Source organism: Andrographis paniculata, unplaced genomic scaffold, assembly GCF_009805555.1.
Source record: "Andrographis paniculata isolate CXL003 unplaced genomic scaffold, ASM980555v1 Contig65END, whole genome shotgun sequence".
In the NCBI taxonomy this organism is placed as follows: domain Eukaryota; kingdom Viridiplantae; phylum Streptophyta; class Magnoliopsida; order Lamiales; family Acanthaceae; genus Andrographis; species Andrographis paniculata.
The window spans coordinates 2,523,863-2,538,436 of NW_026137601.1; the positions used below are offsets into that span (position 1 = coordinate 2,523,863).

At 30.3% G+C, this 14,574-nt stretch overlaps 2 protein-coding genes across 2 annotated transcripts; one reads left to right on the forward strand and one right to left on the reverse strand.

The window, feature by feature from the left end:
- Window positions 1-348: 348 nt before the first annotated feature.
- LOC127262544 (uncharacterized) lies at window positions 349-5,592 on the forward strand. The gene is made up of 9 exons (XM_051291273.1): window positions 349-760; window positions 1,093-1,420; window positions 1,580-1,804; window positions 2,226-2,485; window positions 2,711-2,922; window positions 3,407-3,532; window positions 3,745-3,930; window positions 4,219-4,356; window positions 4,437-5,592. Exons 1-9 carry the CDS (start codon window positions 586-588, stop codon window positions 4,776-4,778), a joined length of 1,992 nt encoding a protein of 663 aa, XP_051147230.1. The 5' UTR covers window positions 349-585; the 3' UTR covers window positions 4,779-5,592.
- A 555-nt stretch (window positions 5,593-6,147) lies between these two features.
- On the reverse strand, window positions 6,148-10,111 carry LOC127262546 (NAC domain-containing protein 35-like). Its single transcript, XM_051291275.1, has 3 exons — window positions 9,545-10,111; window positions 8,928-9,196; window positions 6,148-6,877 (listed from the first exon to the last, which is right to left on the reverse strand). The coding sequence occupies exons 1-3, from the start codon at window positions 9,807-9,809 to the stop codon at window positions 6,377-6,379; spliced, it is 1,035 nt and encodes a 344-aa protein (XP_051147232.1). The 5' UTR covers window positions 9,810-10,111; the 3' UTR covers window positions 6,148-6,376.
- Window positions 10,112-14,574: the final 4,463 nt, after the last annotated feature.

Below are 14,574 nucleotides of genomic sequence, written 5' to 3' on the forward strand. Positions count from 1 at the left end.
AAATATAATTAGTAAGTAATTAAGAAATGTATTAGTAAAAATAATTATTATTTAGTAAAAATAATTATAGATTAAGATTAAAATAACTAAATAGTTTAATTAAAATTAAAAAAAATTTAAATTTTAAATTTTAAAATATGATTAAAATGTATAAATAATTTTTATGAGACTGACGAAAATATAAAATAGGAACAAATTATGTAGGACGGACGGTGTAATAAATAAATAAAAGTGTGTTGCTTAAACAAGAAGGTCCGTCGAAAAACATTGAGGGAGCGAAGGAGTATTATTTTCGCAGATAAAAAAAAAGAAAGAAAAATAACATAGGAATTTTTGGAGTCTAACTAAACAAAATATACTCGTGTTAAAAATATATAGGCCCTTATAAAGCCCTAAAACCTTGCCGTCGATTTATGCTGCCAGATCACCACCGTCGCCGCCGCTGTCGAAGGTTTTCCTGGTTCCTGCTTGTGAAACGTTCGGATGATATTATTGATTATGTGACAAGTATTATTAGTGCCGGCAGTATAATTTGCGTTTAGAGCAGGTGAAAATTTCGACTTGGTTAACACCTCCTGGGTGTGGATGTGCGTATACCGGTCATGGTTCCAGGCCTTTGCCGGCCGAAAATGTCGCTATTGCTTTGGTCTAATTTCGAGAGAAGCCACCGGAAAACACTTGCAGACTCCGATTTCCAGGTCACTAGGAAATGGGGAGAGAACCATCTTTTATGGTACCGGCGAAGTAAAATTGAAGCATGGTAATTCTTGTAGAGCAGTACTCTGTAATTCTCTTGCGGTTGACTGAATAAGGCTCCTTGTATGACGATTATAATTGTGAAATTTATGAAATACGAATGAAATCAAATGTGTTTGTTTATTTCTGAATTTGTTCCAATTTCTTCTTGGACATAGCCTATTAACTCTGGAACCTGTAGCTGCTTTGTTTCATGTTAATGTTTTGCTGGCACTGGTTTCATTTCGTAGTATTTGGTGGATGATATTCATGCCCGTGCATCATTAGGTAGGAAACATGTGAATTGTGCTTTAATTTGTTTGTTAGCTCTACTGATGATGATGATGTGTATCTTAGGAGGCGCATCACTATGCCGTGTTGAAGTGGAGCGAATTAAGGAGAGATCCTTGTATATACCATATACTTCCTTTGCTGCAAATTTCTGTTCCATTCCAGAACATGGAAGCCAGAATAATTTCTTGGATCATGTTGGTTCGTCATCGTGTGTTAAAAGCATTGAGATGGAGGAGTTTCATGCTGCTGCTGGTCAGAGTAATGATGATAAACCAAAAACTAAGTCCAATTATAAAAAGTCGATTGATTTTACAAAAATACCTATTGAGAAGCTTCCAACTGTTATTATCATTGGGCGTCCAAATGTTGGGAAGTCAGCATTATTTAATCGGTCAGTTTTAATTCTCCAGTTATTTTGTGCTGGTGTACTGGATTGAACTGTTGGGGTTCATATGTAGTTACTGTTTAGATTTTGAGAACATGTTTTTTTGCCTTTGGAGTTTGAGTGGTCATAAATATGTAATATCTAGTTGGGTTGTATGAATTGCAGTTTGATTCGAAGGAGGGAAGCCCTTGTTTACAACACCCCGAATGACCATGTTACCCGTGATATACGAGATGGGATTGCTAAATTGGGTAATTTGCGGTTTTGTGTTCTGGATTCTGCTGGCTTGGAGGCAGAGGCTTCATCTGGTTCTGTTCTAGGCAGAACTGCTTCCATGACTGAAAATGTTCTGGCAAGTGCCCAAGTTGCACTATTTCTTGTAGATGCAAGGTTAGGCCAGTATTTATTTTTTATATTTTTGGAATCTGGTTATAGAATCTTTTCAAGTAGCCATATACCGGCATAGATGTGGGAGCAACATGATAGCACATCTCCTGTTCTAAAGGGTGGGTTACTTGAATTTGGATGGACAAGGAATTTCATCATCAACTTTTGGTAAATGTATTGCTGTATTGCATACGAAAAAAATAAAAAAATTGCATGATTCTGTAACAATCATGGATAATGCTATCATTTAACGAGTTTGGTTATCTGTAATGTGGCTTTTCATGTGCCTGCAAAAATGCTGATTCATATTGTTGAAATGATTGCATTATGTTTATATTGATTGCGTGGGTGAAAGGTGATAACAAGTTTTCTCTCCAAAGATTGGAATTAATATGTTATCTTCATCCTTGCATGTCAAGTTTAGAGATGGACTGCAGCCAATGGATTTGGATGTTGGAAAGTGGTTGAGAAAACATGCACCTCATATGAAAACTATTGTTGTAATGAATAAAGCTGAATTGCTTGATGACATTACTGGTTCTCTATCTTCTGCTGCTGGTGAGGCTTATACATTAGGCTTTGGTGATCCCATTGCATTATCTGCTGAAACTGGATTTGGAATGACTGAACTATATGAAGCATTGAGACCTCCCCTTGAGGACTATATTATTCAGCATGCAGATGGTAGGACACTCATAGCTTGGCTAAGAAGTTCTAATCTCATAATAATTCAGTCTCTTGTACTCAAAATCAAAACTTTCGCCTTTTTATTGATTTGGCCCGTAGTTACCTGTGATATGCTAATATCATTTGATGCCTAGATACATATCTTAATAGATAATTTCACTATGAAATAACTTTTTAACTCGTTCCCGGATTAAATAAGTCTTCTTTTTTTTTTTGGTTCAGTTCTAAATGAAGATATACATTCAGATGTGGAGGAAGTTGTTGACCCCAAACTACCATTGCAGTTGGCAATTGTTGGAAGGCCAAATGTAGGGAAGTCTACCCTTCTGAATTCAATTTTACAAGAAAATCGAGTTTTGGTTGGACCCGAAGCTGGTTTAACCAGAGATTCAATCCGTGTGCAATTTCAATATGAAGGGAGAAATATATATCTTGTGAGTTCAGACTTCTCATTCTTGTGGTTTACTTATTGAATAAGATATGTTTATAACTATTATAGATTTCACCATGTTGGAAAAATTGATGTTTTGTTCTAATCAGATGAGTTAAATCTGCTACTGGTTTTTCCCACTTATTTTCTGCTCCACCCATTCCGAGCAATCAAATATTTTTAAATGAAATGATTATTGTTATAATTATAGTATTTCTCTTGTATTGTTTCATTCTACCATGGATGTTGTTTTGGAGGATAAAATAGTGCTTGTTTTTGGGAAATTGGAAGATAGTTGATAAATTAATCTATGTACTGATTGAATGGTAAGAATGTTGGATGTAAGACATATGGTTATATTCTGAATTTATCATAATGAATTACTTGACTTTGATTTTAAATATGGCTATTCTTATAAATATATATCGAAATTTGAATCATATGTATGTGAATGTTTATTTTTAAAAGATATGACTATATCTGGTCAGGTTGACACTGCTGGTTGGTTGGAGAGAACAAAACAGGACAAGGGTCCTTCATCATTGAGCATCGTGCAGTCAAGGAAAAATCTCATGAGAGCTCATGTTGTTGCTTTAGTTCTGGACGCAGAAGAGGTCTGTTGTGTGTAATTTTGTAGTCTATCAAAGTTATTGTGTTAAGCTCTAGTTCATTTCCACTTTAAACCTTGCTTGTTTGTTTCAGTTGGTTTAATTGGTTCTGTTAGTAGTTAGTTATATTCCAAATGACCAAATGCCCTTCTGCTGTGGAATATCAGCTTTCCAATAGGTCATTTTTTTTTCTTTATATGTGTGTGTGTTATATGTAGATAGCAAGAGCTAAGAGGAGCATGAAGCATGCAGAAGTTGTCATAGCCAGGCGGGCTGTGGAAGAAGGGCGAGGTTTGCTGGTTATAGTGAACAAGATGGATCTTTTGAAAGGCAAGCAAAATTCAAAAATGTACCAAAGTGTCGTCAATGCTGTACCTGAAGAAATTCAGACTGTCATACCCCAGGTCAGTCACATACGAAAATTTTCACATTCTCTGTTCATAGGCCTCCTGTGGCAATGTGTTCACACACATTGTATATTTTTGCAATCTTGCAAAGTGATTGTATGTGTATTTGCAATGTGACTCCTTTTGCTTAAATTCGATGTGCCTTTCTACATACATGAACATGTTTTTATTAGGTTGAGTTATTATGTAGGTTGATTACTTTATTTCTGCATGTTAATGGCTCCATGAAATCGTTAGAAAATCGAACAAACACCCTAATGTTGCATTAACCGAAGTTGTTGGCAGGTAACTGGAATCCCTGTGGTATTTGTTTCTGCACTCGAGGGAAAAGGCCGGTTATCTGTGATGCGCCAAGTTATTGATACATACGAAAAGTGGTGTCTCAGGTTGCCAACAGCTCGTCTCAACCGCTGGCTGCGCAAGGTTTACTAAATCCCTCGATTCTTCTGCAAGTAGCACAGATAACCAGTCATATATCTCGTGATATCATTGCCTTCACACAGGTTATGAGCCGACATTCTTGGAAGGACCAATCCGCCCAACCCAAGATCAAATACTTTACACAAGTGAAGGCCCGTCCCCCAACATTCGTCGCATTCATGAGCGGGAAGACTCAGCTCACAGATACAGATCTAAGATTCCTAACAAAGTCACTGAAAGAAGACTTCGATTTGGGTGGAATACCAGTGCGCATTACGCAGCGCACTGTGCCTAGGCGCTCGGAGGGACATAATAACTTTACCAGCAAGAACAAACGACCTCCCATGACGACACCAACTGCGCGGATGACATCCGAGAAACGAGTAAGCGCCGCCGATTCCTCTAATCCTATTATTACTGTTTGAATTCCAATATTCGATATGCATGATAGAGCTAAATTGATTTTCACATTATTGAATGTACTTAGTTGCATAAGCTTCTCTTAATCATAATATCATCATCTTCTTTAGGGAAGTGATCTGTTAGGGTAGCAAAATCGAAAAATATAGATTGGGACAAGACCAGTTAGATAGATGGGTTGGGTTCATTGAGACAGCACATGCATATGTAGTTTGGCTGCATTCATGTCATAGGGGAGGCTTGTGATTAATTTGTCATAGGAGAGGGAAAGGGTCCATAGAGAGAGAGAGAGGGATAGCATGCCATGCTGCTTTAAATTTGTCTCTTCACTCATCTGCCACTCATACTCATGGTCCACTTTCTGACACACACACACACACACACACATATACTCTCTATATGTCAGCATCATCATCATCACGTTATGATTCTTCTCAGACATGGTTGTGGGGTTTACTGACACCATATATAGATACAGACAAACTTTCCCATTTCATTTATATTTTATTTTTGGAGTTAATTGGATTTAGCTTTGAAATTTTTATATTGTATTTGATGTTTAGTAGAGAAATAGAAATTCACTGTTAATCAATCAGTGAGCAAACGAAAATCTAAGACAAGAAACAGCATTTTAATTAGTTTAATATCTTCCATATTCATGTGGAGAGGTGTATATATATATATATATATACACATATATATGTATATTTATATTTATATTTTCTTGATTATAAATCTTAGAGAAGTGCATTATAGGACTAAAATGTCATGTCATTAGTAGACCTTTGAGTTCTTGGAAGTGTTTTGGAGTTGAGTTGGTTTGGAAATAATAAATAGTTGAATAGAATTTGCTTTTGATGTAATTTAATATGATATGTTGTTTTGAATAAAATTTCGATTTCACAATAACTTTTAAATAAAAAGTGAGTTTTTATTTTTAATTTTTTTTTTTTGTGTTTTTTTAAGATAAAGAAATTTAAATGAATAGTGCAAAAATAAATTTGAAAGTAAATATAGCCTAATAAATAAATGCATATAATAAACGTGACATAAAATGTCATATCTAACTCGTAGTTTGGAGGAAGAAAAAAAGAGTTTAATTTTATTTTTGGGGTTAAAATTAATGAGCGAATGTAATGAAAATATTACGCACATCTTTTTAACTTTGTTACAAGGCTACGAGAAAGAACTATGAAAAAAGGTTGAGATGATCAGAATTCGGTGTGTTTTTTATTATCAATTTTATTAAATTTTTACTATTTATCAATTTTTTTTACTAAAAAATATCAAATTATATATTTTTTTATATTATATTATAAATTAATTTTACATCTAAAATATTATATCACGTATAACTATTTCAATTCACTGTCAAATCTCAACAAAAAAACCTTTACTCGCAAACACACACCCCTGTTTGTACGTGTAAATTATGAGCAGACAAAATAATTAGGCATGACAATATATGAATCCATCAAGATTCAAATATGGTAGTAATATACATGCACAAATACATAAACAATAGATACATATATAGATATATGTATGACATTTCTCTCTCTATCAATGATCAACCAACCACTGTAAAAAAAAGTCACAAAATTCACTTGAAGAAGTTTGTGTAATCCTTGGCTACCTCCGGAACCCCATTCCAATCCCACAACCTGTCGGAAAATGCCGCCGGAATCGCCGGCTGGCCGGCAAACTGCGACATTATAAGCGGGGTTTGTTCAGAGTGGTGGTGATCATGAGGGTTGTTGCAAGTGTGGACGAGCTTGTGGAGGTCGTCGATGATGGCGCCATGGGGCAAGCTGGCTGAGAAGATTCCGGCGGGGGGCGTGATTTGAGGAGCATTGTTCTTGTTGTTGATGTTGATGTGCGAGAGGGCGAGATCGGTGGTGGTGGTGCTGCTCGGACTCGACTCGTTTATTTTTAAGTCTCTTGGATCGTGAGTAGATCCTCCATAGCTCGGGGCATTCATCTTCACGGCTCGCCTTTGGGGCGGCTGTGACGATGATGAGCCCTTTGTCGGGAGGGTTCGCGGGAGGGAGGGATGATCTTCGACGCCGGCTCTTTTGTAGACTCGACATAGGGATATCTCCGCCTACAAAGAAAATCGTGTTAGTTACGCGTTGTTCTTCTTTTTTGTATTTATTTTATGCGATTCATTATTTTCAATAAAAATACACTCCCTTCGTCGTAATGTAAAGTACCATTTTTACTATTTTCGTCCCTCCCATTTCATCATAACGTAAATTACCATTTTTACTATTTTCGTCTCTTCCATTCCAAAGTATCTATTTTTTACTTTAGTAAAAGTAATCATACGCTAATACCAAAATAACCTTAAATTTTACATAAATTACAAATATATTATCACATATGTAATTACTTTTTATATAAAGGACAAAAATATCGCACACTTCAACTGACTAATAAAATACTATTATTTCTTAATTTACTATAAAACTCCAAAGGGCCCTTCAGACCGGGACAGAGGGATTATTAATTTGTTATATAAAAAATATGCTAGACGATATATAGAGGAAATAATCTCTATTAAGAGTATGTCTGCAGATCTGGTGCTGATCCAATCAAATTAGCATGATGTTGATTTGAATCGGATCATCACATATATTATGATAGAACATATATTATGTTATAACTCAGCATGTCATGATATCTTATAACACAATATATATTATGTTATGTAAAAATATATGCTAATTACTTCTATTTCATATGTTGAACCGATCAAATCAGTACCATGTTGATTTGATTATATCAGCACCGAATTCAAACTCATTAAGTGTGTATATATATATACATATTGATATACAGTGTTATGTAAAAATATTAAAATATATGCTGATTACGTTTATATCATATGCTGAACCGATGAAATCAGTACCATGCTAATTTGATTGGTTCTGCACCGGATTCACGCCCACTAAGTGTGTATATATATACACATTGATGTACTTCATATAAAAGGACCATAATGTAATTTCAGAACTTAATTATATTCTTTCTATTATATTTCTTTTACTATTATTTCTATTATGTAATGTCCCAAAACTTCTACAGTATTTTTTAGATGTGTATTATTTTTTCTTTTTTCTTTTTTCTTTTTTTTTTTTAAAAAATCTAACTTTTTGCGTATAATTTTAAAACAAAAATAAGAGTAGAATAGTAAAAAAAAAAATCAAAATTTTATTATCTAAAAAATCTTAATAAAAGAAAAACAAGAAGAAAAAATTATAGTACAAATATCTATTGAATCATATACAAAATTTATTAAACTACATATATTAATTATTTATACAAAGGTTGCATAAATATTACTCCTATACTATCTGCGTCATCAAAACTCATCCCTTTTTGACCGAGCACAAACTTTTTTAAAAACATATATGTATAATATTTTTTTATAGTATAAGAAAAAGTAAAAGAAAATAATATTTTTTTTTTTACATTAAAAAAGTAAGAATATTTTTTTTATAACAATTAAAAAGAAAATTAAACATAAATTTGAAAAAAAAAAATAATAATAAAGTACAAGATAACATAGTACAAAATTTTACCAAAAATAGGGCAAGGTTTTGTTGAATTGAGATGGGTGTGTGTTTTGTGGTTGTTTGTGAATGTATTTAATGAAGTTGGCAAATAATGTTGAAGTCCTTTATTGAATTGAAATTGAAGAGGGTTCATTTATTCACACATAAAAATATATATGTAACAAAAACAAAAATGTCACACACATCAACCTCATTTTCCCTTCTTGTCTTTCTTGAATTTTATTTTTATTTTTATTTTTATTTTCAGATATTTCTTTCTTCTTCTTCTATAAAAATCAATGCAAAGACTATTTTCACTTTGGCACAAACAACCAATTTACAAATAATCACCAATCTTCCTCCTAAAATTAAATAGCACATTAATTTGTAACAAAGAATTTGTGAATGGCATGTAATATTCAAACTTTAATAGATATAGGTGAGTCTAGTTTGTAATTTTTTCTTATTTTTTTAATTATTAATTCGCTCGGCCTCTGTAAAAATATATTATTTCATTTATAAAAAAATACTGTATAGAGAAATCGCAAATCAAACAAACTCGTAATTGTCAAAAAAATATGAGTAGTCGAATCGAACCTTTTGGAGGCGTTCGATCTCGTGGTGAGGCAGCCGGTATTCGTTCATGATCCAGCTAGACCGGATACCTTTCGGAGCCTTACCCGAGTAGAAAACTAGGGTTTTCTTGAGGCCGATGGACAATGAATTCTCGCTTCTAATCATCCTATCGGCGCCGGTCGCCTTCCAATACCCCGATGTAGTCACACGATTAGGCCGGTCTCCGTTTCTATACTTTCGATCCCTCGGCACATAAAAATACCATTCCTTCTCTCCTATGGCCGCCAAGGCTATATAAAAATATAAATTGAAAGAAAAAAAAAAAAAAAAAAACTAAACTTTTAGATCAAACGATCATTCATTTAGACTGAATCAAAATAAAGAAAAATTAAAGCAAGTAACATAAATGGTCGATTTTAAAAAAGATCCACAATAATGAAAATGTGCGCTATGTGGATATATAATAATTAGTATATAAATACTATTTCTGTCATCCAATTTTATTTTTTATAAAAAAAATAATGAAAAGTGAGCACAGAATTGAATGAAAGTATTATATAATCTCATCAGATCCCTCGTAGTAAACACACTCAAAATATAAATTAAGCTCGATATTTTTGGATCGGAGAATTTTTTACCTGGGAGCTCCCAAGGGTCGTAGCGGTAGAGGTCGAGGAAGGTGATGAGCTCAATGTTAAAGCGCTTGCCCTCGATCTTTCGCCGGAGGTAGAATTCGACGAGCTCCTCCTCCGTCGGGTGGAATCGAAATCCCGGCATGACGGCGTCGGTGTCTTCGTGATCGTGCTCGTGCTTGCTTCCGGCGTCTTGGCCGGCGGTGGCGGCGGTGGCGGCGCTGCTATGATTGGGATTATTATGATTGTTGTCCATGGCAGCAATGGCCATAAAATTGGATCACTAGTGCCAATCAATCTTTGGTATGATATCCACACATGAATATATATATATATATATATATTAAAAATTAAAGATTGATGCCTAACTATACTTGAATCTTTATTTTTTGGCTGATTGTTATTCAATATATCAATAAGGGCTGTTCTAGCTAGTTGCTACTCTCTCTCTCTCTCTCTATATATATATATGCATGTATGTATGTATGTGATCAATGGAATTAAGAAGATGTAGGTAGGGTTAGGTTTAATTGAGATTGTAGAGTGAAGGGATTGTGCTGTGGAAATGGAGGATGAAGAAGAGAGGATGGATGACTTAATAGAAAGTGGGGTGGGGTGGGGTGGGGTGGGTTGGGGGTGGGGGGTAGGGGTAGGGGTGGGGTGGCCTACAGGTCTACTTGAGGAAGACGATGAATTAATTGGAGATGAGGAAGAAAGGGACATTGCGAATGCAAGACAGGGTGTCCAAATTTAATAAACATACATACACATTATAGATAAAAATAAATTATTTACTTTTTTTTAATCGGAAAATAAATTATTTACTTGTCAATGTGACTATGAGTTCACCTGTTCAAAATTTGCTGCCGCTCAAAATCGATCGAAAGTTTATCTATTAGAGCATCCGTTACAGATTTACAATCACCTTCTTTATTATCTTTATCATTGTCTTTTTAATTTTTTCTATAACAAAATTATTACCTCTAATAAAAAATACAGTTATCAAAATTTGTTACATTTATCAAGAACTCGTAACACTACAAAAAGATAATATATTTGTAACGGAATTTCGTCCATAAAGTTCACGTAGCCAACGTAATTCCATTCTTAATTCCGTCTCTAATGTCATTAGTAACAGAAAAATAGATTTAAAGACAAAAAAATTTTGTTAAAAAAATGATTTTTTTCTTGTAGTGTTACTTTCAACAAAAATAAAAAAAATAAAAACAAATTAAAAACTATCCAAAAATTTTTGAAATTTCAAAATTTTAAAGTTTAAATTTAACATAAATTATCTATAAATATATTTAAATTTTATTAACCAATAATTATCTATCTTTCATATTCAATTAAACGAAATAGTTAGTGAAAATATAGATATTTTCAATCGGTGCTTAAATTAAATTGTTGGATAAAATTTGACAATAAAAATTATAATTCTTAAGTTATATTGCTAATATGTTTATTTTATACGTTTATATTATATTACTATTCTTGTTTATGTTATTTTTAATTAATATATATGTTGATTTATTTTGAATAATTTCAATTATTAAAATTTATATAAATTAATATTTTAAAAGTTAAAATATAATATTATATAAAAATATTATTAAAAAATAAAAATATATAGAAATATGTATAAATAAATAAATTATTTATATATTATTTACATATATTATTACATAATAAAAATATATAGAAATAAATAAATTATTGTGGATTTATAAAATAGTAAAGATAATGTGTTATAGGTGATTTACTATAATCGGATGATAAATGAAATAATTTGAATATTGAGATAAATATGATGTAGATAAAAGAGATTATGCGGTTAAAGTAATGATTATAACTGATACTCTTATATACTCGAAAAAAATATATAAAAATAACGAGCATAAATTTATCAGAAAAAAAAAAAAAACTTATGGTTGAATATACTTTTTCCATCCCATCTAGATATATATATTTTTTTATTATTTTTGTTTATTTAGGTTGTGTTTGTTTTATGAAATATTTTAAAAGGATATTTTTTAAATGAGGTATAGAAAATTGTGTATATAATATAAAAATAATAATACGTGTGATATATTAATTTTTTTGAAAAAATATATAAAAAAAATATAAAGAAAACACACCCTTAATCTTACACTAATACAAAATATTTTAATTTTTATATAAATTATAAATATACCATTATATGTATTATTATTATTTTATACATAAATATAAAAGAATAAAAAATATCAAAAAATCTTTTTACATTTTCACTAATAAATAAAATAATACTATTAGATCAATTATATTTTGGAAGACAATACATAAGAATAATTCCTAAAATTTGTTATTATCAAACCTATACTGTATATGCGGATTCTCAAATTATAAAAAAATAAAAATAAAAATAAAAATAATAATAATGGATGAGTTTAATATATATATATATTTAATTAATTAATTAATTCTAAAATATAATAGCAGTGGCACGGGTTTTGTAAATATTGCTTATGGGATATTATATATTTATATTAAAATTATATTCCTTTCGTCTCATATAGATACCGTTTCGTCTCAGATAGATACCGTGTCTGCTGTACTGTAGACACAGTATTTTAGAAGGGGTATAATTAGTAGATAATTAAGAATGTATTAATGAAAAATAATTATTCTATAATATAAATAATTATAAATTAAGATTAAAATAACTAATTAGTTTAATTAAAATTAAAAAAAAAAAAAATTTAAAAATTTAAAATGAGAATAAAGTGCGTAATCATTTTTCAAAAAAGAAAGTGACATGGTACGTGAGACGGATAGAAACGGCAACGTGGACATAGTATTTGAGTAAGACGGAGTACTACACATTATACACATTTAATTATATTAATAATTACTATATCTAAACTTCAAGATCAATAACCCTATGAGTAGAGGGAAAAAAAAAAAAAAAGAGTTAACCCCATAATTACTGCAAGGTAATACTTATATAATTAATATTTTTTATTTTTTTATTTTTTTATTTTTTTTGTACCAACACTATTAATTGTACCTTCCATACGTACAATGTTTCATTAATTTCGAGGAATTTTTGTGTTGTTTGGAAATTTGAATTTTGAGTTGGGATTTGAATAGTAAAAATTTTGAATTTGAATAGTTGTATGATATGATATAAATAGATGTTTTTAATGAAAAATTGATTTTTAATATAATATACAAAATAAAAAATAAGTGTTTTGATTTGATATTTTTTGAGGGAAAAAATGAAATAATCAGTAAATTTAAAATCCAATCGCCAAACATTAGTGTATTGGTTTTAGTACTTGTAGTATGTATTTTTGTCATAGAACATTTGTATTATAAATAATGATATTTTGTGTATTTTTATTAATTTATATTAGTACGCATATATTATTTTTGGATTATATTTTTAAAAATTTGTGTATCTTTAAAACACTAGTAAACATAGGGTGTATTCATATACTCCATTTGTCCCATAAATATAGTTTTAATTGGGTCCAACACGATATTTAAGAAATTTTGATATTATACTGGTAACTGGTATAAAGTAAGGATAAATGACTTTTTTGCCCTTGTGAGTATATTAGTATAAAAAGTAGTGGTAATTGTGTAATAATAATGAAAAAGTAGGGATAGTTTTATGGTGATATGGTTATTTATGAAAATGAGACTATTGTTTTGAGACGGAAAAAAATGGTAAACAAGACTATTGTATTAGGACGGAGAGAGTATTATTTTATCCATGATTGTAATTCGGATACGAGTCTATTATTAATTTATTTTTTGGTTTTTTTTTTTTAAATACAAAATTTAAATAGTAAAAAATATACTCCTTCCGTCCCATTGAAAGATTATCATTTTCTATTTTCGTCCGTCCCAAAATAAGGTTACTATTTCCTAATTTAGTAATTGTACTACTTACTTAATATAATAAATACCCTTCCAACTTACACTATATTACACAAATATCATTACTTTTATATTACACAATACTAATAGGGGTATTTTTGTCTTTTTCACTACAACCAATTATAATAGTAATATTAAAAGATTTATGTGCAAAAAGTAAACGACAACCTTGCACCGGAACGGAGAGGAGGGAGTATTCTTTTCCTAGAACACAAAAAACATATATATATATATTTTAGTAAATATAAACTACAATACATATTACAATACTTTCATATTTATATTTATATACATCAATACTTTCTTAATAATTTTACACATTTTAAAAGTAGAATAATTTTTATATACAAAATTATCCTCAATTATTATTAAAATATAATATTTATTAAATTTTGTATGAAAAGTAGAAAGTGGTCAGTCGGATTATATAATACTTTCTTCGTTCCATAATTAGGTATCTGTTTGCTTTTTGCACGAAATTTAGAAATATTAGTATTATATTAAAATTTAAGTATGAATAGAGTGGAAATTACTAAAATAACTTTATTAGTATTATATGATAGAAAGGTAATGACATTTGTGTAATATATTGTAAATTGTAAGAGTATTTGTAATGTTAGGTAGATAGTACAGTTACTAAAAAAAATGAATACTTTGTTATGAGATGGACTAAAATAAAAAAATAGATAGTTTGTTATGTAAGGAAGGGAGTAGTTTATATGTTGTTTCATATTATTAAATTTATGATATGCTATTTTTATAATATGGATTCGTTGAGTGTGTAATTTTTTTATTTTTTAAGTATGAATTTGATTTTTGGACAAATTAAAATCATTTTTGGTATGATTATTAATTATAATTATCAATTTTAGTTCTATTGAAAGTTTTTTTTAAAAAAATAAAATTAGATTTTATTTAAATTAAAATTAATAAATTTTAGCTTTATGATAGTCGACATGAACTGAATACGGTTATATTCAAAACAAGACCGCAAATATGATTTAGAACTTTAGTTTGAATGAGATCAAATTTGATAAAAAAAAAATAAAAAGTTTTTAATAAAACTGAAATTGATAATTGTGATTTACAATTGTACCAAAAATAATTTT